This window comes from Gopherus evgoodei, chromosome 4, assembly GCF_007399415.2.
Source record: "Gopherus evgoodei ecotype Sinaloan lineage chromosome 4, rGopEvg1_v1.p, whole genome shotgun sequence".
Lineage (NCBI taxonomy): Eukaryota > Metazoa > Chordata > Testudines > Testudinidae > Gopherus > Gopherus evgoodei.
Genome location: NC_044325.1, coordinates 116,782,473 through 116,809,578, shown reverse-complemented (window position 1 = coordinate 116,809,578; position 27,106 = coordinate 116,782,473). Strand labels below are relative to the sequence as shown.

The 27,106-nt window shown below is 49.2% G+C and overlaps 1 protein-coding gene across 2 annotated transcripts; it reads right to left on the bottom strand.

Annotated features, from left to right (window-relative positions):
• Positions 1–2,980: 2,980 nt before the first annotated feature.
• On the bottom strand, positions 2,981–26,336 carry IRF7 (interferon regulatory factor 7). Of its 2 annotated transcripts, none has more exons than XM_030560690.1 (12): positions 26,127–26,336; positions 18,387–18,514; positions 16,883–17,045; positions 14,324–14,531; positions 13,125–13,213; positions 11,373–11,424; positions 10,174–10,383; positions 8,141–8,395; positions 6,706–6,957; positions 5,752–6,135; positions 5,265–5,383; positions 2,981–4,307 (listed from the first exon to the last, which is right to left on the bottom strand). In XM_030560690.1, exons 2-12 carry the CDS (start codon positions 18,407–18,409, stop codon positions 4,158–4,160), a joined length of 1,905 nt encoding a protein of 634 aa, XP_030416550.1. In that variant the 5' UTR covers positions 18,410–18,514; positions 26,127–26,336; the 3' UTR covers positions 2,981–4,157. The 2 variants fall into 2 exon arrangements, with proteins under 2 accessions (XP_030416550.1, XP_030416551.1); XM_030560691.1 differs by lacking the exon at positions 26,127–26,336 and adding an exon at positions 24,211–24,303.
• Between the last annotated feature and the right edge of the window lie 770 nt (positions 26,337–27,106).

Below are 27,106 nucleotides of genomic sequence, written 5' to 3'. Positions count from 1 at the left end.
CAGCAGCCCCTGCTCTCCAGCCACCCAGCTGTGAAGGGCTTGGGCTGACAGCTGGAGCCCTGGCACACCTGGGGGTTGACAGCTGGAGACTTGACACATGCAGGGCTGACAGCTTGCAACCACCCCCCGAAATAATCTTGTGAGCCCCTGAGGGGTCACGATCCCCAGTTTGAGAACCCCTGCTCCAGATGTTCACTCTCTGCCTAAATTAAATTCAGTGGGACAGCTCTGGAGCTGCATTGACTTGGCTGGAGCTAGACATGCTTACATGAGCGAGACTCTGACTCCCTTGCAACATCTAGAGACATTCCATAAAATCCATGACCCTGCTTCCGAGTGACTGGCTTGTGACTCATCCATCCCACTCACACACTGCACTAACATTGCTACACACATTATGCCCTGTCAGGCTACCATCTCATTAACCACGGAGCGTTCTCAGGCTGTGCAATCCTCTCCCAGTTAATGCAATTCTTGCTCTACAGAGAGTGCAAACACCCTGGGGCTGCATGAGACATGATATTAGAAAAACGCATATTAATAAAGTCAAATGTTACTTAAAGTCAACAGCTGAGCTAGAAGCCAGCTCTGGGAGGCCCGAGACCTGCTGCTGCTCTATAGAGGAGATGGAGAAGAGGCTTGGCACATCTTGTCAGTTGTGTGTGGGGCTCTTTTCACCCCTGCTTGCCTTGACCTGCTGCTTTCATGTCTTCCCTCCGCCCGATCCCTTCTCTTGCCCTTGTCCATCTCTTCCTCATGTTATAGGCAAGCAGCCTCTTGAGGCTAATTCACCTCCCCCTGAAAACACTTACTTTGGCCACTGAATTCAAATGGAGCCAGATTAGACCCCTAAAGCTTTTCTGCTAGTGCTGAAACTACTTCTGTGAGGCCAGCAGCAACAAAGACCAACTCCCTTGCGTAGACATGAACTCCAGTACAAGATGTCAGGAGGAGAGCCCCTCTCTAGCCTCAGGCTGGCCGGGAGAGGGCTGGACTGACACACCAACTGAATTAAACCCTAGCCCATGTAAAGGGATTTGTTTCTGTTTGGAAGTTGCAGTATAGCTGCAAAGCCAAAGGCCTCTCTAGCTGCTCAGGTGCTGGTCCTCCAGGTTAGCCCCTGATGGGAACCCGTCAAACAGGTGACATTCCATCCAGGAGCAGGCAATTGTGCACACACCCATAATCACCTACGTTTACGAGTGATTTGCAGGGGGGTTCAGTTTGTGGGTGCTGGCTTGACAGCCTCTGAGAAAGCAGGTGCTCTGCACGTTCTGACAATCAGGCCCTTTTAAAAAATGTCCCCCAAAATCACTTTTGAAAACTTAGGCCAAAGTCCTCAGTGGATGAAACACAGAGCCCCTGTGCTAATAAACGGAAGCTAAAAACCAAACATGCACAACTTACTTATTGCAATCTAATCAGTAAAGAAAACCTAGGGAAAATACCACAGTGGGGCATGTGTTCTATAAACTATACTTTAATATTAGTGCTTAATATTCTGCCAGACACAGCAGGTGAAATCCGGGCTCTTGTGATGTCAATGGCAGGACACCGATTGAATTCAGCAAGGCCAGGATTTCACTCACCCTTTGTAAGGTATGTTGGGCTCCATCAGTGCATAGGTTTGGGAAGACCTGCTTCCCTGATTTCTAACCCCCCCCTCCTCAACCCTTTCTCTTAATGCCCTTGGCTGGTAAAAGGAAGGGCAGAGGATGAGACTTCTTGGAGTCTATTAAGTTTTCTATTTAAATCAAACTTTTAGCTGTCAGTCCTTGAGACACTTGCATTTTTGAGACTTACAGCTCAGTCAGGATGACATGTATAAAGATATAAGCAGCTTTTAAAGGAAAATGAGGAAGCAATCAGAGCTGCTGGTGTGGATGCCAACCTCTGTGTGTGTTTGTGTAATACACGCACACATTGTGATGACTCATTTACTGCCTCGCTCACCCTCAGTTACTAAATTCATGGGATGCAAGAAATTTAAAGTTACATAATATTTAAACTACCCAGAACCACGTTAACACAACAAATATATACAGCTCAGAATTGTGGGGAGGCAAAAAGAGGAAAAGACACTCCTCTTCCTCTTGCTGCTTTCCACAGATATTCAGTGCTCAGATACCACAGTGATACTTGGGTGTCTTAGCAATAGCACAGCTATGCTAGGACATGGAAGGGTCCTAAAGCTAACATCTGTAGTTGGTTTTGGAAGAAAAAATAATGCCCAGTGTGTGATGGCAGTTTCATACAGGTCTCCTGTCAGAGTCCAAACTGCTTGCGTAACGGTAGCCTACAACAGTAGGCCTTCCCATACTGACCCAGTGTTGGTCATGACCTAATGTCTTATGACCCATCCCGCTGCACAAGCTTCATTGCTCTGATTGCACAACATCATTGTGGCAACTAGCACAACTGTTAACATGGGCAAGGCGCTGGCAGTACTTAGTGCCTGTACAGCTGTTTGAAAGGCAATTAATAAATTGAGATTTTTGGCTACGCTGCAGTTAAAAAAACAAGCACCCAGCCTAGACTCTGGGTGCCCTTAACAAGCATTCTGAAACTGTACTAAATAAATAAATAAGAAAGATGAGAGAGAGCAGGAAATAAGGAGGATGGTGTAGTCAGTCAGTGAACCATAGTTTAAGAACTGCTGGCCTATGCCCATTAAAACAACAGGTTTCCCTGAGCACGTATGGTTAGGAAAGTGCCAGCTTTATGGATCTGTGCCTATATATGTGCGTGCTCATCAGATGACGTGCGTGCTGTGGTGCCCAAGGGAAGCGGGACAGAAAAAGGGGTAGGGAGGCGGTATGGTGGACTATCCTACATGAATGTGGAGTGTGTTTCTCTTGTGGGAATGTGCTTTATGGGGCAAGAAGCTGGCAAAGAATGAAGTGAAGTGTTGTTGGTGTGACTTGGTTCAGACAGATGCAGCTCCCTGCTCAAAGATGACAAGGAGTTGTAGGGTGAAGGGGCTCATACAACATGTGCAGGGCCTGAGTGCAGCTGGGCCTGCAGGCTGACCTCAGGCAGAGTGTGTGGAGAGGTTAGAATACAGGGTTGAGCTATAAACTTTAAATTTTCAGCCAGGCACATTTGGGGGCACAAGCTACTTTAAAATGGGACTGATCCTGCTCCCAGGAAAGTCAATGGCAAAATTCCACTAGGAGCAGGACCAGCCTCTGTCATGGCTTCTGGGCCTCCCCTCCGCTACACTGTTCAGGGTGTTACTCATTCTCCTTCTTTTACCTCTATCTCATTGTGGTAAGCGGAGGGCATGAGGCATGGGCCAGGTATTTAAAGCAGCCCACCTAGAGATCCTCAGGTATTTAGGCTCCTAACTTCCATTCAAATCAATGGACATTAGGAGCTGGGCCTTAGTCTATGTCAGACGGATTAGCTCACCTTGTACCAACCCTGTGACCCCAGGAGAGCTGACCAGGGCTATTGTACAATCCACCCCGAGGGCTCCTGCTTCACTCACTTCAGCAACAGGTGATATTAAGGATTTCTCCCCCCCCCCCCATCAACATCCCCATTTCTTTAACAAAAAAACCCCAAACTCAACCTCACTCAGCTTCAAATCCAGCCAGCTCAGCCCACGGAGGCACAAGATCATTACATGGCAGTGCTGTAGATGAGTATCCCCCTGCCCCCCAATGCCCGACTTTCTTGCTGACATCTGGAAACAGGAAGATTCTCTTGCTTTTACCTTCAGAGCACAGTGCCCTGTTTGTTTCAGCTGAGGAAAAAAATCTCTTTTCAATTGGTGGCCCAGAGCGGGGAAGGCTGATCTGTCTCTTGCCGTAATATCTGAGCACCTCACATGCATTTCTCCTCACAACAACTCTGTGAGGTAAGGAATTATTCCCATTTTACAGATGGGGAAAGTGAGGCCCAGATGCAGTGACATGCCAAGGTCACTAAGGAGGCCAGTGGCACAGCAGGGATTGAACCCAGCTTTACTGAGTCCCAGTGATGTGGCTAAGCCACAAGGCCACCCATCATCTTACCCACATGTTTTCTGATGGGAGCAAACTGATGCAAGTGGACGAGGGAAAGGCAGAAGTGTTTTCAGAAGTGCTAGCCAGAGACCTAGGTAAGGACTGGCCAATGCACATGCAGCTTGGGTCCTAGGGTGGGGAGGAGGTTCAGTCAATCTGCATGTTGTACTGCTCAATGAGGTCATACAAGCTGTTGAAGCAGCTGGACAGCTGGAGGCTCACATTCCCGCTGTTCAGGGACGAGGCTCCCTCCCGCAGCACCATGTCATGGAAATACTCACAGAACTTAGGCACCAGCTGCAAGAGAGAAACATACACCCTTCAGGAGGTGTTCACCTGCGCTGCCACATTGCTACGCATTGCCTCTTCTGAATGAGCCACATGAATGGGCCCGTCAGAGCCTCCGTCTGGTCCCCTGCCCCCGGGGGTGACTGCTGGGGGAGACGTGCTCTGTCAGCAATGCCCAGAGACAAGGAAGTGAGGGCTTGGGGTGCAAGAGTGGGGCAAGCTCATCTCTCACCTATGTCTGGCAACCCCAGATGCAGCCCTGTGCAGGCTGACCTTGGCCACAGCCTTTCCGGGCTTGATCCACCTCTTCTTTCCTTTTGCTTATGCTCTGCATCGGGGGCTGCTGTGGAAGCAGCATAGGGCTGGCTCTGTGCCTGGACCAAAGGGGTTTCCTGCACTGGGGCTCTTCCCTAGAAGGCCTTCATGCCTACGCTGCAGCCCCAGCGCATCAGTCTCGGTTCTTATCCTGGTGCCCATCGTGGTAGTGTCAGAGTGCTGAACGGTATGCGTTCCCATGCCTCACGAACAGCAGCGAGCCAGGACTGATGTGTGCATTGGCAGGGCTCATGGGAGGGGAATTTGGGTAGTCAAAGAGGACTAATAATTAAGCTGCAAAGAGATGCTTAGTTACTCTCCCAGGACTGTAAAGCTTTAGAGGCAGAGGAGGATTCCCCACGTCTTTGCAGTGTGGCTATGAAATTAAGTGGGTGGGGATAAATCTCTCCTCGCTGGTTATCCAGGGATTTCCACTCAAGCACTAGCTATTCACCAGCTACACGGACCTTTCCATGCAGAAAGGGGTGCAGCCTCTTAGTGGCTCTACATTAACACTGAAGTCAAACAATGGAGTTGGCCATCAGTGAATGAGCACTAACCACTGAACCATCCTGCCAGAGACTAATGATGCTTGGCATTTAGCTAGCGCGTCCCTCCATAGCTGAGGGAGAACGATGCTTCTTGGCTCACCTTCACCAGGATTAACATGGACTCCTTGGGCTTGGATTTGGAGAAGCACTGCCCAAAGCAAAGGTAGATGGTGAAGTCGGGAGATGCAGCCCTTTGATGTTCCTTAAAATCCTTCAGCTCTGCAAAAGGAACCAGGATGGTTTTAGTATCGCAAGGACAAGGAAGGCATTTGGTTGGCTGGATTAAATAAACTGCCCTGGGATGGTCAGGAGATGGTGGCCATGAGAGGAGCTTTCTGATTAGGAGATTCTGGGGTTCCCTCACCCCTGCTCCTGGCTGTTCTCTGAAGTGCCCAGGCAAAACCTGGAGTCCAGTGCTTATGCAGCCTGGGCTCCGGCCCATGATCAGTATATGTGCCTCAACCATATTGGAGCCCCATGGTGCAAATATATGGTAAATAAAGTCCCTTGGAGTTTATCTTGGCTAATCTAACTACTACCCATAAATCTGGCCCCACAGAGTAAGAACTACCCAGCCGCAGACTCACCCTTTGAGAACACCTCATAGTCGAAGATCTCCATCTCTGTGCCACGTGGCAGCAGCTTGGACTCAGGGTTCTGAGCCATGTTTGCCAGTTGCCTGGAGAGGACCCAGAAGACCTTGCATTTATTCAGGCGCTTGGCATAGATCTTCTTGTGCTTCTGCTCCAGCAGCAGCCCTGCGTTCAGGAGCAGCTGCCTGGTGAACTGGACCTGCTTCTGGTCAGGCAGCTCATCTGGGCTTGGGAAATGGACCACCTGCGCACAGCCTGGGACCATGGTAGGGTCTTCATTATTGTACGTGAACAGGCAGCTGCTGGTGGCCACCTGCACCTCGTGGAGTGACTTCCCTCGGTAATAGATGGTGATGTCCATATTGGGAGGAATGGTTTCTGCAAGAGACGAGGGAATGCTTGGACTCTATAGGAGGGCCTGGCAGGAATAGGTGCTCTCTGGTTCCTAACAGGCTGCTTGTCAATGGCCCAATGTAAAGCTCACTGAAGTCACTTCCACTGACTGCTGGATTAGCCCCTGACATGCTGAGCCCACCGTCCCCACGCCTGGCATCCACTGGTACCCTTGTTGGGAGTCTCAGCAGAGCACTGCCTGAGTGTTATGGTACCCGTTCATCCCTGCAGTTGGTCCCCACTTTCCATACAAATGCCATGTCTATGAACCCCATGGATCCTCCTGAATCCATCTCCACAAGCGGAGACGAGGCTGCTAAGATGTGGACTGGGGTGGGGCAAGGTGTCTATTTCAAACCTGAAGCCGAGATGTCTAAACCTGCAAGAGAAGGGGTGGAGTGGGAAAGGCCAGTGCCATTCGGTTCCAATAGCTGCGTTTTCCTAAAGTGTTGCCTAGTCTGGCCCAGTTCTTGTTCACCTTCAGAGGTAAGAGGCAGGGGTGGGTGACTGATGGACTCTGTGCTTGGGGTAGGCAGCTGGGGTGGCGTCACTGACCTGTATTGTTCCGCGATGGTGCTGTGTTGGGAGGAGGATGCTGCTCTGGGAGAGGGGCAGCAGGCTGGGTGAACCTGTTCTGCTCCAGCACTGCTGGGGCTGCCCACTGATTGGCCGGCTGATAACTGTTCTCTCCCAGGCCATTCAGCGTTGGATAGATCACTGCGTTTCCTGTAGGTGCTTCATTCAGGAAAGTGCTTTGAACGCCAGCGAGGTTATTGTAGTGAGGTCTCCCCTCAAACAGGACTTCCGCTAGGATGGAAAACAACAGGCTTATGAGACAGCTAGGCAGTAATGAACATATTCGTTTCTGCTTAGCTCTGCTCTCCTCACCCACACTGCTCCCTGTGACTAACTGGCCCTTGTATACATGCCACGCAACTGTGCTGTGCTGTGCCCCTATGCCTGGAACCCACCATTGCCTACAGACCTGATCCAATGCCCACAGATACCAATGGGAGTTTCCAGTAGGCCTAGAAGTCCTTCCACTGACTTTAATGGGTATGGATCAGTCCTCAAGTCACTTTTCCACTCTCTTCTAAAGTGCCTGCTGAAACCCCCCTGCTTTGAGCCCTAAACTAACTGTCCAAAAAAAAAAAAGGATAAATTTTTAAAGAGAAGGAAACAACATAATTCTGCACAAAGGGAAGCACTACACAGACACATGTAATGCGTCACTGCTTGGTGGTTTTCCTTTTCCTGCCTCCCATCCTCCACACTACGTAGACTGGAAGCTCTTTGGGACAGACACTTTGTCCCCCTAAAGCACCTCACGGCCTGCTGGTGCGGTATGAATAATTACAAGAGAATGGGGGGAGTTTTACATCTAGCAAAGAGCTTCATTTAACTGCTGAACTGGAGCTGAGCTTTTCGGGCAAACTGGCTTCGCGTGCAGTATCAGCTCTAAATAGGCTTGGCAGAGCTCGTTGTTTATTTCTGATAACTGATGGACAATGGTGATGGTTTATTTTATGCATTTTTTTTTCAGTTTAAATGTTCAGAGTTGTGGGAACTGAAGGGAGGGGGTCAGACAGCAGGGCAGGCCAGGCACTAATTCTTTAATGACCGACCTTGATTTCCAATAACTACAGCTTTATAACTGTTAGAATCACAAATCGTCGACATCACCGGTCAGAATGTCCACAGCCCGTAGCCTTAAGCCAAACGCTAGTAAATGGTTAGGCAGAGTAAGAAAAATGCTGCTTATCTGCATAGTTCAGTTTTTATTGATGGAATATTTATTCCTCGGTTTGTGTGTGTAGAGTGAAATCGATGTCTACCGACATTTACTGGTTAAAAACCTAACCCCCCCGAGCCTAGTTACATATCTGATTCATTTGCTCTTGGGGGAGCATAGCCTTCCATTGTGGGGCTCAATGATCTGACCAGTGCCTGCTTAAACCAGCCAGCTCTCAGATAATGGGGATATACTGACCTGCATTATTAAGAAGCTGACTCATGACAGGAACTGTACTGGATGGGAGGGGCTGCTGTAGAAGTGAGGCAGCAGAAGGGCCATAAGCATTTTGCATGGTTTGGGTCTCAGCCATTGTTTGGGTCACCCACTGGCCAACTGATTGGTGATAGTTCTCCACTGGTCCATTTGCCACTCCGCTCCCCTGCTGTGAGTAGCTATTTTGACCAATATGTTGGTTTGGATAGCCTGGGCTGTCTTCATATGGCACTTCCTCTGATTGGGGGGAAGAAACCCAGTGTTAATTACCAGAGTTGGTTAAGGCACTGCAGCATGCTAGCAACTGCATTAGACAATTCAGTAGCTGCTGCGTGGGCTCTCTCACCTTTTGGAAATGCCGCAAGATCTTCCTATTGGTTAAAGCTTTGCCATCGCAATGCCTTTCCCATGCTTCCCAACCCTACCCGAAACCTCACTTTTGGGAATCCAAACAGGGAGAGGAGAGGGATTTCATTGCCCTGATCTCATGGGTTGATCCACCCAGCTGTAACACACCCGATGTGGGTGAGTGGCTCAGTGCAGGGCCCTTGCTGCCCACTGCTAGCACAGGTCTGGTCTCAGAGTGGGCAGGGTGAACGACCCATGCCGTTTGTTTGAGATGTGATGCCAGAGCTTCCCAGCCTGAAGATCAGAGGTCTCAGAAAGGGCAGGGTGGGAAAGTCCCAATCAAAAATTTGGCTTGCTTTCCATTGCTGAGGCAGGCGTGGAACTTACCCAGCAGGACTCCCATGGTGTCACCAACCCATCTTGCTCTCAAATCATCATGCAAGTCCCCGAAAATAACCATTCCCCTGCCCCCAATTTGGGGCTCTTTTCATTTGTCTCTGAAGTTCACAGTTTCAAGCTGTTCTCTGCAACCATGAGGGCTAGAAACTTATTTCCCATTTTTTAAATGAAAGATGGGAATTTTGTGTCATCACATGACTCCAGGAGCTGGGGCTTTACAAGATAACAAATAGCCCAGGACTCAAAGCTTAAAATCCTGAGAGTGGACAACACTGTTCCCTTATGTGGGGGCGTCCCCAGCAGGAGCCAAAGTCAGCACAGCTGGCTCCTAGATGTCCTCTCAGCAGCGGGCATGCAGGAGGAGGGGGTCACAGCTATGGGGCAGAGAATCAGAATGGCTCTTCATTTTCCTTTCTCCTGGGCTGCCCTGGATGACTGTATGGGGAAGGGGAGGAAGTCCTTTGCCAGGCTCTCCCCCAGGACCCACACCATGCTAGTCAAACTCTTGTCCTGCTTTCCCTATAGCCCCCATCGCCCCATGGGGAAGAGAGCAACCTCTCTTGTTTGTAATGCAGCAGGCAGCCAGCATGGATGCTGCTGAGCAGCTGCAAGGGGAAAGGGAGAGTAGCCGCTCCCTGTGCTTCTGGCTGACACCAGAGCTGCTGAGGGAGATGCAGTGGGTGTTGACTGGGCAGCGGCGCTCCCCTCACCTTGCTGCAGCAACTGGGCTGATACAAACACTGCATTACAAAGTCACATCGTGCCGCTCAGAGACACACGTTCAACGAGGACCAAGTGTGCATTTTCTTCTACACAGTTGCCCTTAGGGAGGGGGACACAATTAAGAGCCCCGAGGGCCATGGGGTGGGCACCTCTGCTTTAGGTCCTCTCCATTGCTGTTGCTTGGATGCTGTACAATAACCTGCCACTTTGTTTCTGAGCCAAGTACATGGGCTGGAGGGAGCAGCTGTTTAGAGGGATACCTCCTAGACACTTTCCTGCAGCCCATCGGCTTCCTGTCTGGGACTGCTGGTGCTGTGGGAGGAGGCTCTGCTGGCGTGCTGGTATGAGATGGTGAAGAACCACAGCTCTCGACCAGCCCATCAGAAGCAAGGGCAGGATTCCCTCATCCCTGGAATACAACGGGACTGTCCCGACGCTCCCCACCCAATGCTTCTAACACAGGCGCAGTATGAGGAGTCCAATGAGAGCCAATTGTATTATGAAGCATAGGTGCCTCTGCTCTGCTCTTTGAGGCCTCAGCCTACCTGAGCGGTGATCTAAACCTCCATCCAGAGCCCACGGCAGCTGCTGCGGGCTGCAGTCGTTCTGGGTTAAGTTGCACTGTTGCAGAATCCACTGGAGTGTGTCGGGGCTGCACTGGTAGCCGTTTGATGCCGAATTATTGGTGGTGTAGCCCTGGGGTGGATTCCTGCCAGGGTCGTAGGCTGGCCTTTCGTTCTGCCCACTATCCATCTCTGTGGAGCAACAAGAGCAGAGGATGATCTCAATCACATGCACTTCTCTATGCGTGTCACAAGTCTTTTCCCCCATGCACCTCTCCACCTGCCCCACTAGAAACTGGTTTTCCTCAGGAGTTCACTTTGCATGGTGGAAGCCTGCAATAGCCCTGCTCCTACCCATGGGGTTTGGCTAGGACCTCACCATGCATGGCCAAAGGGAGCTGATGGAGGTGTGACACTGTTGGCCAAGTCTGTCTCCCCACTGACCTTAGCACCATGGTTGAACCTGCCTGGTGCTATTGCCCCCGATGGCATCGTGCAGAGGTTCTTTGGCAGACTTGTTGCCACTGACCCACCGACTATGGGGTAGTGTCTCTGACTGATTGCTGGGTTGCAAATTGATCTTGAATAGGCTGGTTTTAAAGGCAATCAGACCACGGTCCAACTGCTGGGCACTGAATCTGAACTGAAGTGAACAGGGATTAAACTTGACTGCTTATGCGAGTAAAGGTTTCTCAGCTCTGCCATATTGTTGTTCTCTCCTGACTCCTTCCCTAAGCTCCCACTAGGGTTCCCCAGCATGTATTACATTTACTCACTCCTGTTCTATTTGTTAAGAATTAAATGCAACACAGACATTCCACCAGAATTCCAGACAAAGCTGGAAAAGCCTCAGGGCTCTTGCACTAGGAGGCAAGGGCTTTGAATCAAAGTCTGTATACCTCAGAATAATTTCTGGCTAGTTCATCCTGCTTCCTACCCCAGGGCATGTAGAAATGCTGATAGACTCAACCAAGGTGCTGAATGAGTCAGTGGCAGAGCAGAGTACCCTGGGCTCCCAACTCTTAGTCCAGTGGCCACTAGGCCTTCAGGAAAGGGATCCGATTCGATGAACAAACAATGGAGGAGCACACGGCCATATGCAGCACGATGGTTTCTAGTCTGGGTTTTATCTTCTGGAATTCAATCATTTGTGTTTAAAAAGAAATCAGCAAGTAACTTACCTTGGGGAGGGTTTTCCAGTGACAACATCTCCAAATCTAATTCTATCCGCGGCTGCAAAACAAAGCACGAGACCATTTTCCTTTTGTTTTATTGGATTCATCACAGAGATATGTGAGACACAAAGTGCATCAGTAAAGCAACATCCCCACAATTAGCTGGGCATTTCTAGGCATCCATTCACAGAGAGACTTTGACCGGTGAAGTGGATTCAGGCATGGCCTCACTCTGTCACTAAACTTGCTACTTCCCAGTGGCCCAGCAGAAACATGAGAGTCCCAGCTCTGGCCAGCCTGAGCCAAGGAGATTGGCTACTCCAATGTATGCAAGCCAAATATGCTTTGTGTTCTTGTCTTGAAGAGGCATCCAAGAGGGAGGGGCTGAGAAACTGCTTGACGCAGGGATAAACACCCCTGATGCAAATGGTGTCTTTCTTGTGGACATGAGGGTTTGCAGCTATGGCCACTGGTGGCTGGAATGGAGACAATTCCCCCAGTGTGATCCAGGGGCCATATTCTCAACTGGTGTGAATTAGAGTAGTTCCACAGCAGCCAATAGAATCTTCCCAAGATCTTAGGCCTACATGAGAATGCCGCACCAGGTTAACTTAAAACTGATATCAGCTAAACTGCTACAAACAACCGGGTGGAACTCATTGCTGTTTAAGAGTAGTTTATTCTAGTTTAGCTTTAAACTGATTCCCAATGGACGTAAGCTACACAAACCAAGACTGGTTTAAATGAAACCAGAAGTGTCCGCACGAGGATTTGCCCTCGTTTAGCTTAACTGATTTTGAGTCACACCCTTAGTTAAATTTTAGACTTTTTCCTGTAGACAAGACCTCTGAGAGATGGAAGATTCCTGGAAGAGCTGGAGGGGAGAGAGGGTGTCCTGACTGTTTGGATGTTTTCCTGCCAAAATCAGAACAAGTAAATTTTGTTCCCTCCTCATCTCAATCCACTGTGTGGATGAAAAGGTTACATCAGTAGCAGACAAAAGCCGTTTTCCCCAGCCAAAAACTTTCATTCCATTGTGGAAAACTTTTTTCACACTGTGAGAAGACTTAGCTGGATCATCGTCTGTGATTTCAGCTCAGGAGCTAGCTCCCGTGTGTAGTTCAGTTTGGTATTGCAAACATGAACTCTTGCAAAAAGACATGCATGATCATTTGCCCAGCTGTTTTCCTGGGTCCAGATTCTGTCCCTGCAGTTTACAAGCAACTCCCAGGGACATTGTCTATAGCAGGGGTTGGCAACCTTTCAGAAGTGGTGGGCCAAGTCTTCATTTATTCACTCTGATTTAAGGTTTCGCGAGCCAGTAATACATTTTAACGTTTTTAGAAGGTCTCTCTCTATAAGTATATAACTATAAACTATTGTTGTATGTAAAGTAAATAAAGTTTTAAAAATGTTTAAGAAGCTTCATTTAAAATTAAATTAAAATGCAGAGCCCCCGGGACTGGTGACCAGGATCCGGGCAGTGTGAGTGCTACTGAAAATCAGCTCACGTGCTACCTTTGGTATGTATGCCATAGGTTGCCTATCCCTGGTCTAGGGACACAGTCATATGGAGGGCTCTAGCAGCGACTCTGATTGAGACAGAACTCTGCAGCATGGGGGTGGTGGGAAGGAGTTTATCCATTGTAATTTCCCATGAGCCACATAAATTTAGTGAAACGTTATCAGATTCTGATGATTCCAGGGCTCCTTCAAGCTTAACACTTCCCCAGCTTCTCCCATCCCCAGTTCTGGTACCTGTAGTTGCTGTGGCATACGGTGGTGCAGATTAGGGGCTTCTTCAGAATGGCGGTGGATGTCTTCTTTACTGTCATGCAGGTTATTGTCTAAAAGACAACAGCAAATTACACAGGGATGAGGAGGAAAAAAACAGTGGTTTAGCAAATGGAATTTCTGACACGGGAAGTTAAGCATGATCCATAGTTCCCAGAAGTGGGATTTGCTCAGGTCTTAGGGCCCATATTTTGAAAACTCTTCACTAATTTGGGGTTCCCTCAAGTTTTAGAAGCCCAACTGGAGCCACCAAGGGCCTAACTTCTCAAAAGGGACTGGTGAATTTGAGTGCCCAACTTGAGACACTTTGAAGAGGTCTAGTTTTCGGAGGGCAGATGCAGACCCCTTTCTCAACGTCAGGTCCCTTTATGATGTCTCGAGTTGTGCCCCCAAAAAATCAGTGGGCACTCCTGAAAATGTTGCCCTTAATGCCACCAGGTTATCCGGTTCTTTGTGATCTTTTGGACACTTTGTTGGGAAGCCTTGAAAGCTGCCCTCAGTTACACCTGCGTCACCATAGCCTTCACAGCCCCATTAACTTTACAGGGTAGTGCATGTGTAACTAGGTCAGAGTTTGCTCAGAGCAGAAATCTGCGGGAGAAGGGTAGTGAGATTTCCCTTGGAAAACATTTGGTACTGTTAGCATCTACCCTACCAGCAGGGAGCAGCACTAACACCATGATCTCACTCCAACCATGTCACCCACAGTTCAGGCCACAGGCCCTGATTTTCAAGAGTATTCAGCAGCTCCCATTGACTGAGAAAACTAGGACCTGCTGGGGGATGAGTATTTTTGAAATATTGCCCCCCCTCATGCTCTCTTTTTAAAGGCAGTTGCCTAAAATCCCATCTCTTCTCCCATGACACTGGGGGGGAGAGGGATAGCTCAGTGGTTTGCACACTGGCCTGGTAAACCCAGGGTTGTGAATTCAATCTTTGAAGGGGCCATTTAAGGATCTGGGGTAAAAATCTGTCTGGGGGTTGGTCCTGCTTTGAGCAGGGGGTTGGACTAGATGACCTCCTGAGGTCCCTTCCAACCCTGATATTCTATGATTCTATTTGGACTGGTGCCAGGCAGAGAGTAAAAGAATAGAGCTCCTTGCACAAAATCAGAACAATGTCTGTCTGCACCTGTCTTCAACCTGTATTACCAGCATCCTTACTTTTAGTAGTCAGGGCATTAGCAGCTGTCACAGCATCAGGGCTTGGGCTGATGATTTCATACACTTTGTGAGGGTCCTCGGAGGTCTTTGAGTTATCCTGCACCATCAGGAACATATTTGTGCTTCTCAGGGCACAGCGGAAGTTGGTTTTCCACTTGGCTAGATCTTTCAGCTTTTCATTGTACTTTCCGCTGGTTATGGCCCAGGCCTTTCCATAAAGAGAGGGATGGGGGGAGAGAAGACAGGTGGGAAGGCATTAAAGAAGGGGCAGTCTGTCAGTGCAGTCAAGCAGAAAGCCATTTTGATCTTAGCCTCACGGGCAGCAGGGCATGAAGATCTCTGTACAATTCCTTCCAAGCTCTCCATTAGCACCATTGGTTTTTTAAAGGAGCCTGTCAAACGCTCTGCCGTAAGTGTAAAGCTCCCCAACCTTTCCCTCCCCAACCTCCACTGATACCGCAGCGGTGGAGTAACCTTTTCTGTTTTCATTACTGTGGTCCAGGACTAAAACACAACCCGCAACCCCCACCACCCAAGTGTTTAGAACCTGACCCAACCTTCTCCTAGGCTGCTGAGGTTTCTGGTGCTGATTTTGGCAAGAGTTCAGAAATGTGCTCTGCTTAGGTACATATACAATCTCCCATCATCACAGCATGTTGGACATGGTCCAAATACAGACATGCATCATACAATGCAGCATTGAGTTAAATGGAAAGGAAAGGAGAAATACTAGGAAAAATCATCAGTGGATTTCATTTCCCCCATCCCATTTTCTTATAAGGTACCCCTCAATAGCTGTTGTGCTAGGCTCGTTCCTTACAATAGGCTACTGCTGAACGGGTCTGTATTATTATTTATTGTATAATGGTAGTGTTTGGGGCCCCATTGTGCTGTACATTATACAAATATAGAGTGATAGAGAGGCCCTGCCCTGAATTGCCTACAATGATAGAATATCAGAGATGGAAGGGACCTTAGGAGGTCATCTAGTCCAACCCCCTGCTCAAAGCAGGACCAATCCCCAGACAGATTTTTGCCCCAGATCCTTAAATGGCTCCCACAAGGGTTGAACTCACAACCCTAGCTTTAGCAGGCCAATGCTCAAACCACTGAGCTATCCCTCCCCCAAAGTAGCTTTTCACTCCAGATAGGACTTGAACCCACAATCTCTGGCTTAGAAAGCCAATGCCTTGTTAATACAGCTCTGTCCAACTCTTTGTAACAAGACTCCATTTTCCAAGGCACATGCCAGTTAATTGGCTGCCAAGGGAAAGATCACAAATAAAAGTTAAGCAGAGACAACTGGGAGATTGTTTTTGCCTTTACCAACCATGACACTGCAACGATTGTAATTCTCAGTGTGGTCAGACATCCCAGCTTCAGGATTTTTGAGAGCTATTGCCAGATCAGTCTTTGAAAGGGTGGCATCTAAGGCCTGGTCTGCACAAGAGGGGGGGGATCAATCTAAGTTACGCAACTTCATCTACATGAATAATGTAGCTGAAGTCAACGTACTTAGATCGATTTACTGTGGTGTGTTCACTACGGTGAGTTGACTGCTGCCACTCCCCCGTCGACTCCACCTGCGTCTCTCACGGCGGTGAAGTACAGGATTTGATGGGAGAGCACTCGGGGATTGATTGCTACCTGCCGATCCGGCTGCTAGTGAAGACATACCCTAAGTCTAATCCTACTCTTAGCTGTGCATTGTGCCGGCTGAAACTGACATTCCCATTCTGCAGGAAATTCTGCAATTTCAGGGGGAAAAAATTATTCTGGAATGGAACAAAAAATGCAGGTTTGAAATTTCCCAGGGAAGGAGAATTCTGAAATTTCATTTCAGAAAAGTAACATTCTAAAATGTCATTCCAATGTTTTGACAACCTTTCAATTGCCTGTAAGCTGCAGTCTGCAGGGAATGCCCCATTAAAATGTGGACAGTCCAGGACATTCCAGAAGGGGCAGAAGCCCTATCATGATGTATAGAAACAGGAGGTATTTATTAAAGAAAATAACTCAAACAACAGACAGAAACAAGCTTCCACACTGGTTGAGTTCCAGCTTTGCCTTCTGTTTACCAGGAACCACCCTCTATTTAGAGATGTATTCAGCACATGGAGCCAGCAAGTGACTGGATGATATACTGCAAAGGAACATGTTACAAACCCCACCAGGGTCATTGGAGTCCTCCCACAGCCATGGGAATTGAAGTTGGTCATTATTCTGAGGCCTGGCGTGCATTCTGCCAAGGAACCCTTCTGTGCTCTGATACCCTGGTGGATGGAGACTCCATCGAATGAAAGGGCACTAGCCAACTACTGCCTGGTGCCACACTGTGACCATGCTGCATCCTTACAATGCAAGATCATCACGCAATGACACACCACTTTAAGGCAAATGCCACAGAACAGCATCAGGGCATCAACAGTGATTGTTTTGTCAGTTCCTCTTAATTAATTACCCTGGTGTAAATCCAATGTATGCCCTGGACTGGGACTTGCTTCTGCAGGAAATGATGGTTAGTGGGGATGGGAAAAAAAGCATCATTTGGGATCCTACCTTGAAAATCTTGTAGTCGTTAGGGTTGATATCCTTCCTGGAAGTGTGTTTCCAGGGGATGCGAAACTGAGTGTGGTCCTTGTCTACCCAGCGGAGCCCCTCGTAGTTTTTGCTGTTGATCTGCTTAATCAGCCAGAAGGCAAACCGTAATTTTTGAGAACCCCTGTAATGACAAAGGCAGAGGTTATGCCAGGCCTATTGGTCAATGGCAGATCAAAGACCCACCCCTGCAAACAATCGAGTAATATCAAGGCCGCCAGCGAAGAGCTCTGCTGTTCCAGCTAAGGCTGAACAGTGTGTGCTGCTGAAGAAGAAAATGCAGCCCAAGGAAATGCTGCCTTCTCCCTGGGAATGCATGGGGAGGACAGAACGCCGCGGTCCCTGGAGTGATGAGGGTCCAGGAGCAGAAGGGACACTGGGTGAGGCACCACTGGGAATAGGCATACTGACCTGCAGAGCTAATCCCCAAAACGACCAACAGGAGGCACCAGTGTGGTGAGCCCTGGTAAAGCACCTAGCACTGAGTTCCCATCTCACTTGGGCCCTCTAGGCTCAGATCCTCAATGGTATTTAGGCACCGAGCTACTGTTGATTTCAATAAGAGTTAGAAGCCTAGCTACTTTTTTGGCTCTGGGCCGTGGGCACTGGCACTAAGGGAATACAAATGATAAAGAAAGGGCAGGCAACTCTTAACTTCAAATACTTCACTAAGATGTTCCCATTCCTGTTTCCTGCAGCAGAAAGAAGTGGTCCTATTTCACACCCAGCGCACTTCAACAAACCCGTAATCATGACAGTACTTTTGAATAGCAGTCTCATTTGGCATCCACCATCATTCTGTCGATTCTTTAGCCTGGTCTTACGCACTACAACATTTAAACCTTTGTGAGCACAGTTAAGTTGCAAGCAGAGACCAGGAGGGCCCTTGTCGGATCACCAGCTGCTGTCGGTCAGCATCGCTCTGTTAGCTTGATACCAGTTGAGGATCTGGCCCACCGGCACTAGCACCATTCCAGCCAAATGAGCTTAGACAGTTTGACAAAATGGGGCTCAACGCGGTTTGTCATTTTCTATGCTTGTGGCTTAGCAGCTCTCAGCCCAGGCTGAGGTAACCAGTTGCTGAAAGCCATGCTCAGCATCAGTTTATGCTTGTAGTGGAGACAAGGCCATAAACTGCTCCTTCCCTTTGCAAAGCAGTCCTCGGGCATCCATGTGCCACAGCTGCCAGCCACTTAGATGAATGACAGCGGCCGTTACAGCCCCGAGGGCCAGTCTCCAGCGGTTCCTTGGCAGACATTAGCCAGGCATGGCTGCCTTTGCTGCCAGCATGAGATCAGAAAAAAGGTTGCTGCTGTATGATCCACCTACCCGGGGGGGTGTCCTCTGAGGCCTGCTGGCAATGGTTACAGCCAGACAGTGCAGGTTGCACTACTGCCATTAGCTTGTGTACGTTGCTCATACTGCACTGACCGCACCCGCGTCCAGCTCCCCCAAATCCACTTACCCCTCGCTCTCGGATGCAGCCATCACACAGCCAGTCTCGGGTTAATTGCGGAAGGAAGGGTTGGGGAGTTCACTCCTTTGCTACCAAACGGAATTCTTGTGGATGAATTGGAAACCTCCGAGCAGGACCTGTATGAATGGGAGGGAGAAGCAGGGAGCGTCATTCACATTAGCCGCCATGATGTAACCCCAAATCAACTCCTGTGTTAGCACCCGGAGCCCTCTCCGGGGTACGCCGACAACCACTCGAGCAATGCGACTTGTGGCACTGAGCCCCGAGCCATGGCAGTGTGGATGGGCTGGAGCTCCGCTGCCCAGCAGGAACCCTCAGGAGGCACCAGTCTCAGGGAAAGGGAGAGGCACATGCAGCTGGCAGGCTTTGCTGGCAGATGGAGCCGTTTCTCTTTATACTGCATCTGCAGCCCAGGTGCTGTCCTACAATCCCTCCCTCTAAGAGCTTACAGTCTAACGAACAATACTGCTGATGAGGAACCAATACTTAACCTGACTTGCTGGGATGTTTCTTATAATGCTCCTCTCTGGATTCCTGCTACAAACCACAAGGGAGGGAAGGGGACATGCTGAGCTCCCAACCCTCCTTGACTTTAAGAAAAATCTCCTGCAATTCATGCAACACCTTACCCTTCATAGGCGGCAGCTTTGTATAATTTTTGGTGGTGCCCAAAATGGTGATGCCCACCCCCCCTGCTCCCTCCCTGTAAGCTGATATAAAATGAAGCTACAACGCATCGGCACCACAAGATTACAAGGGTCAATTAAAAGTGGAAAGTCAAAAGCAGCACTTGCCTGCTTCAATATACGGTATTATATTTTGTTGCACCTGTTGTGACAAAGTGGGAATGTTCTTAATGTTTTCTCTGAATACTGTGTGAGTGCCTCAGTTTCCCCTGCAAGATGCCAACTGAAGGTGCTGGGGACAAAGAGATCAGATGGCCTCCTTGTCCAAAAAAGACACAAAGGCTAGAGGAGGGAGTGTCAGTTTGGAGCTGGCTGGGGAAATGGGGAGAGGCCCAGAACTTGGGTCTGTGCTCCCCAACCTCTAAGACGGACCTGACTGAGGGGGCCTGTTTTCTGTACCTACAAGCTCTGTTTTAGACTGTGATCCTGCTGTCTAATAAACCTTCTGTTTTACCAGCTGGCTGAGAGTCACATCTGACTGCAGAGTTGGGGTGCAGAGACTTTTGGTTGCCCCAGGACCTGCCTGAGCACACTCGCTGTGGAAAGCGCACAGTGTGGAAGGGCATGCTGAATGCTCTGAGGTCAGACTCAGGAAGGTGTAAGCTTCTTGTCCTGGAGACAGTATGCTCAAAGAGAGGAGGCTCCCCCAGAGTCCTGACTGGCTTTGTATGGAGTAGTTCCAAAGCATCCCAGCATCCCCTTCCACACCATGAGCTTCCCGGAAGTCCGCACAGGCAAGGCCGGCCTTAGGATTTATGGTGCCCTAGGCGAGATTATTAAACTAGTGCCCCTGTGCCTGATCTGCTCTTAGCAACACAAACATAAGCTTATAGTATTGGAAAACTTGCCACATTCACATTATTAAAACCAGTTTAACTTAATTAAGCACACTGTAATGCTGATGGACTAGCACTAAAGAAGCAGCACTATAGAAAAAATTCTGATATGATAGAATGATGCAAATAATAAATATTTTTTAATTTATCAAAATTTTATTGGAAATCTATATGAAGAGGTATTGAAACAAAGATTTGTTTTTAATTAAAAGCAATCTTTCTGGCTTTTTTGGCTGCAAAATCAATAATAATGTCATCGTATGACAAAGACAAAGTCGTGTCTTGTTCGATTGCAAGAATAGCAAGACCAGTCAAGCGTTCCTGACTCATTGTAGAGCCGAGACAGTTTTTAATGAGCTTTAGTTTTGAGAAACTCCATTCTCCTGATGCTACTGTTACAGGAATTGTCAGTAGAATACGAGTGGCAATGTACACATTAGGATATATGTCAACAAGTTTGCAGGTATGAATAAACTGTACAATGTCCATCACTGATTTTGCATGTGGCAACATTGATGACAGTGTACTCAATTCTTCGTACAGTTCAAGTCCATTTAAATCAAAACTATCACCGTGCTTCAGGAAGCTCTCTAGGTTCTTGCACTTTGTCATTAGTTGCTCTTGTTTTCCTATTTTGTTGAATTTAGTTATGTCATACAAAAATCCAAACTTCTTGGTGTACTTGCAAGGTATTAAACCTTTCATCAACAGCAGATACTGCTTTATCCATCACAACATTAAAAAAATTCAACCTCAAATTTCTTTTCTGGATCGTCTATGGGCATGATCTGCTGTACAGATTCTTCATAAAGAAGTGTCCCTGGCCTTTTTAACTCATATTAACTATGTATTTACTTTATGAAAGTTGGAGAAAACATTGTGAAAATGTAAAACATTGGCTGCCCAACTTCTGGGCTGGCAAAAGTTATACTGACTCACAGGGAAAAAAAAAAGCAGGAGACTCTTAGTACAACATATGGTCACTCTATACCAGGGGTCGGCAACCTTTCAGAAGTGGTGTGCCAAGTTCACTGTAATTTAAGGTTTCTCGTGCCAGTGATACATTTTAATGTTTCTCTCTGTCTATATTATATAAATAAACTATTGTTATTATCTGAGGTCTTGGCCACCGGTCCTGCTCAGGCCACTGCCAGCTGAGTAAATGAAACCCCAAACCGGCAGCGGGCTGGTGGCTGGAACCCTAGACAAGGATCCCAGGCCCTGCTCAGCCCCCTGCTGGTCTGGGGTTCTGACCATCAACTCCTGCCAGCCAGGATCATGGCCGCCAAACCCCCTCAGCCCGCTACCAGCCTGGGATTCTGCTCACCCAGGCTGGCAGGAGGCAGAGTGGGGCTGGCGGCTGAGCTCCTGACTGGCAAGGGGCTGGCAGCCGGAACCCTGGAGTAGCAGTAGGCTGAGTGCTGCTGGCACCCCAGACTGGCAGCAGACTGAGCCACTCAACCCCCCACCGGCCTTGCTCAACCCGCCACCAGCCCACTCAGCCCGCCACCAGCCCACTCAGCCCGCTGCTGGCTGAGTGAATGGAACCCCAGGCTGACAGCAGGTTGAGTGGTTCAACTGGCCTGCTCAGCCCACTGCCAGCCTGGGATTCCTTGGGGGTCCCCAGGCCAGCAGCAGGTGCTGAGTGGGGCCGATGGCTGGTATCCCAGCTGGCAATAGGGCAGCAGCCGGAACCCCAGAGCAGTGATGGGCTGAGCCGCTCAGCCTGCTGCTGCATATCATCAAAAATCAGCTCACCTGCCACCTTTTACACGTGTGCTGTAGGTTGCCGAACCCTGCTTTATACACTAGTAAGGAGATGAGCATATTACAGTTGCTGAAGGGCTCTTATCAGGAGTAACAGGCTCTAGGAAAGTCCGTCAACATTTTTTGTTTCTCTGATGAAAACTGACCCACTCCCTGCCTCAAACCAAACCTGTCACTAATAATTGTCAACAACTTAATTTTCTGTTTTTGGCTAAGATATTGATTTAAAAAAAAATTGAAATTGGATTCAGGATTGTTAGCAAGAATTTTTGGCAAACAAAGTTGTTAAATGACAATCTAAATGGCAACACAGTACTGCTTTCATGCTTGGCTCACCCCCCAGCCTGCTGGTCCAACAGCTGCAGTAGAGGAGGAGATAGGTGGAAAACTGCAGGACCCCAAAATCCACCTCTTGGGGTGCAGAGTGGCAACAGCAGCAGCAAACCCTCAGGTCCAATCACACGCCAATGGGCACCGCCGCCAGCCCAACAGACCACGGTGAAGTTAGCACAGCATCTGATCTCAGGGACGGGGCACCCATGGAGCCACAGCAGCTCATCCTGCCCTGTGTAGCTCCCCCCGGATGAGATGGATCGCTGGCAGCTGCTAGCCCGGGGGAGAGGCGCTCCCCAGCTAGGGTGATAGATCCAGATGTCCTGATTTTATAGGGCCAGTCCCGATATTTGGGGCTTTGTCTTATATAGGCACCAATTACCCCCACCTAGAGTGACCAGACAGAAAGTGTGTAAAATCAGGACAGGGATGGGTGGGGGGGGAGGGGGTAAAAGGAGCCTATATAAGAAAAAGACCCCAAAATTGGGACTGTCCCTATAAAATAGGGATATCTGCTCACCCCACCCCAATCTCCTATCCTGATTTTTCACACATCTGGCTAACCCCAGCCAAGCCCTGTGTGACATTCCAATTCTGGCTGCCTGCCCAGGAAGTGAGTTACTTTCACTTTCGTTCCTCAGCAGGCAGCCAGCCAGCCTCCCCTCCCTCCCAGCACCTCACTCAACCCAGCCCTGATGGAGGGGAGGGAGGAGAGAGAGAGGGGTGCTCCTGGGGAGGAGGGAGAAAGGAGGGGGTGCTCCATGGGGCAGGGGGGAGAAGAATGGATGTTATGGGGGACAACAAAGGATACTGGTTCCAGAGCCGCAGAGCCTGCCTCACCTGACCTCAGCCGGGGGGAAAGAGTCACACTCACAGGTGAGCTCCTTTCCCAACCCCCACCCCCTCCCCTTCCCAGAGACCCCAGCAGCCAATCCCATTCCTCAGACTGTGCTGCATTCGGCTCTCTTTAGGACCCAGCAGCCCTGCTTCTACACTGTCTGGGCTGCCTGCAGAGTGAGGCCCTGTGCAGCTGCCCATTCTGCCTATGCCTAAGGACGGTCCTGCGCACAGGCACTGACACTCCCTCCTCTGGCCTTTGTCTCTTTCCCAGGCATTAGGAGGCCACCTGATCTCTTTGTTCTCCAACGCCTTCAGTTGGCACCTTGCAGGAGAGCAGCCCAGGCCATCAGTTGCCCGGAGACAGGGTTTCGGCCATTCTCTGTGCAGATGGCATCACACTGGCACTCTAGGGCTCTACAACAATCACACACCCTTATCCCACCATCTAGATCCTTGAGAAATGCATAGGGGAAACTGAGGCACCCACACAGTAGTCAGAGAAAACATTAAGAACATTCCCACTTTGTTAACACCTGAATACGTTAAAGGGTGTAAAATAATCAAGTATTGTGCTAAACACAATGATACTCCAAACTGACCACCAAATTTAAGTTGCACGTTTTTCCCCTCAAGTGAGGGCTCTGGGGTGGGGCTGGGGATGAGGGCTTCACAGTGCAGGAGGGTGCTCAGGGTGGGGTGCTGGGGGTGCAGACTCTGGGGTGGGGCAGGGCTGGGGATAAGGAACTTGGGATGCAGACAGGCTGCCCCAGGACTAGAGCCAGAGAGGACTCCCCCCCCCACTTACTGGCAGCAGCAAGCTCCAGGGGAGGGACCCTGCTTCTCAACCCCCCCTCACCCCGGCAGCACACTTACTCTGCACCACGGTCACTGCACATACTCCTAAGGCCTCTCTCAGGTCCAGAAAGCCCACTCGTCTCCCCTATGGTGGGTATCGGGGGGGGGTTTGCCATCATGTGTGGCCTCCCCTGCTGCTGCCCCTCACCAGAGCCTCATTGGGGATGGGGGATGGGACTGCCCCTTGCCCAGCAAGGGGCAGGAGTGGGGACTGGAGGGTGGTGGCTGGGGTGGGGGGTAGAGTGTCACAAAATTCACCCAAGCCCCAGCTGCTCAGGTCTAGGAAGCTCCCCTCCTCCATCTCCCCTGTGGTGGGTGGGTGCTGGGGAGCAGGAATGGTGGGCGAACTGCCAGCACATGTGGCTTCCTTCCTCCCCTGCTGCAGCCTGCTGCCCCTCACCCTTGTCTCACTGGGGATGGGCCTGCCCCTTGCCAAGCATTGGGCAGGAGTGGGGGCTGTGGGAGGAGGGGGTGGATCACAGGGTCAAACCTCACCGAAGCCCCAGCAGCTGCTCAGGTGAGTGAGGTCCACCCCAGATGTCCATCTCCTGGCCAGAAGTCCCCTTGGCGTCTCCTCCAGGTGTGTGCCGGGGAACAGGGGAGAGAGCTCCCAAGCACGTGTGTGCCTCCCCCCTCCCCTCTCCCTCTTCCCCTACCCCGGTGCTCCAAGAGGCTGCCAGCTGCTGATCTCTATAGCCTTATGCAGAAGCAACACAAACAAGAGAGAAAGGCACCGGCTGTTTTCTTTCAGGCAGGGAAGCTCCGAGGCGGGGGGACAGGGCCTGCTCCAGGCAGGGCCATGGGAGAAACCCAGCTCCAAATATTGGTGGAGCACAGCCCCCAGCCTTGAATATTCCTGGTGCTCAAGCACCTTGAGCCCATATAACCTGCTGCCCCTGTCTCCACCATATTCCAACGTTACACAAGATCAGTCTCCCTTCCCCCTTTACTTGCTGGTACCCAGCTGGTACCCATCTTCAGTAGAGAAGATAGCTAAGATATCCCAGGATCATGTAAAGTCTGGCTCTTGAGCCAACCTGATCCCATGGCAGCCTGTCTCATCCATGTGATAGCAAATTCCCTGGAGCGCTGAGGTGGTTCAGAAGGTGAAGCCATAAGGTACTTGGGTCAGGAGATGCTAAATTCTAATCCTGATTCAACCACTGATTTGCAGCACCATAGTGAGCAAGCCATAAATACCTCTATATGCCTTAGTTCTCCTGCCCCGAACTTTCTATGCCTTAGTTTCCCAACCTATTGCACATGGGTGCTGCAGAGATTCGTAAGGGATAGTGTAAAGTGCTTTTGCAAATGCAAATTGCAATGCAAGTGCTAACAACTATAAATGCTGAGGAACCAATATAAAAGTTAGCCTGCTATTTGGCATTGCGCAGACAGGAAATAATAGGTATTTAAATATAAGCGCTGAAACACAAGAAGTCTGTATTATTCCTTCTTCCCTGTTCCCTTCTCTGAATTGCAAACATGGTGCAAATCATGAATGCTGACATTCATAGAGGGAGGAAGGGGGAAGCCACAGCTGTAGGCTGAGGTATGAGTCTTGTCTCGTTATAATATATTTAGCATTTTGAGATATACTTCTGTATCCCTTTCATCTGAGGATCTTAAAGGCCTTTGCAGATATAGGTGAACGTGCCTCAGAGCACCTCTGCAAACCACAAGAAAATAGGGAGGAGGAGGAGAAAGAGGGATTTGCAAAGCTACAGTACATGCATAGCCAGGAATCAGAGTGTAAAAAAGGAATTTCTCTAGCTTCCATCCTGCAAGTGAATTTGCAGCACTGCCATAAAATCTCTCTCTCACCCCCCGCCCCCAGTGCAGTGGTTCTTAAACTTTTGTACTGGTGACCCCTTTCACACAGCAAGCCTTTGAGTGCAACCCCCCTTATACATTAAAAACACTTTAAAATATATTGAATACCATTATAAATGCTGGAGGCAAAGCATGGTTTGGAGTGGAGGCTGACAGCTCGTGACCCCCCCATGTAATAACCTCACAACCCCCAGAGGGGTCCCAACCCCCAGTTTAAGAACCCCTGCCCTAGTGCACCCCCCCAGTGCCCGTGCACACACCCCCACACCCGTGTGCACAAACATGCACACGAGAGCATGCACTCTCACCCCCCCGTGTGCGCACACACACACACACAATGTGCACACACTCACACCCCTAGTGCACCAGTTACCAAGAAATCCAGCCAACGTTTGTCTCTCCTGGCGCCCATTCAAAACTGCATTGTTGTTTCCAAAGAAGGCAGCGTTATGAGATTGTGATTAATTCTGCTTGCTTTTCCCCAAGAAGACGCCAAATCTCTTATTTGCAATTCCCTCCTCCTACTTCTCCCCAGCTCTGATCTGTTAATAGAACCTATAAAAAACCAGATCTGTTACCTTTGCTGTTACCAGGGATTTTGTGAATAGTTGAATTATCAAAGTACTTCCAGCAAGGAGTCTCCCTTTTATACTCTTCTGGAACATGTCGTCAGCCCAGCTCATTGGCAACAGAGACCCTGGAATCACAGCCTGTAGCCAATCAGAATGGACCCCGTACTGAGATGGTGGTTAATAAAACAACAACAAGAAACCCCATCAGAGCATGTTTCTAGCATAGCTGTGGTGATGCAAGTGGTTTCTACTGGTCCTGCCCAAATATGGCACTTCCTTTCCTGGAAATCACATGATCTTCTTGAAAGTAAAAGTTTCATTTCTATTAAGCTACAAGGCTCTCTGAAGGCGGAAGGGTCCACCCAATCTGCTGGGCTATGTTTGCAAATGCAAATGCTGCAATCAACAGTCTCAGGGTGCCCTTCTTCTGGATCCCAGCCAGGGACTTCTCCAAAGCTGTTTCAGCAGCACCAGTACCTCCACCAGCCTCATTACTGGGTACTAACATTTTCTGTCTTTCTTTCTTTTTCTTTTCTTTCCATATAAGATTAAATAAAACTGAAAATGGGATGCTTTTTATATCTATAGCTATATCTAATTCATGCAATGTGTCCATCTGTCTTGTTCCGCCATCTCAGAATAGGCACTTTAATCAGAAATCCTGGAAAATGGAGCTGGAACGGATATATTAGATCCTCTAGGCACATCATTGCAGGATTGTTTCTTACGTCATAATTGTTATTTGGCTGTCTGGTGCGGAGTTGTTTTACATCTCCTGAATATGAGTCTTCTGTTATTTCCTGTATCCCTGGATGGAAGCTCGGAAGGAATTGTAGGAAGCGCTGAAGGAAACAGATGTGCTGTAATCCTGTATTAACTGCCCCCAAACTTTATTAGCACAGAGTTATGGTTGCCCAGTGTTGCCTCATGCCCTTCTAGAATGTAGAGGGCAGCTAAACTTAAACCTCTGCAAACCGGCGCATGAA

Bases quoted from the DNA above. Each gene is read 5' to 3' on its own strand.
- IRF7 (XM_030560690.1), bottom strand. From the start codon at position 18,409: ATGGCTGCATCCGAGAGCGAGGG. The intron at 6,958-8,140 runs GTCAGTATATCC...TTTCCATCCTAG, and splicing joins TCAGCTTCTTAATAATGCAG to CGGAAGTCCTGTTTGAGGGG. The intron at 4,308-5,264 runs GTGAGCCAAGAA...TCTCTCTTGCAG, and splicing joins CCATGTTAATCCTGGTGAAG to CTGGTGCCTAAGTTCTGTGA.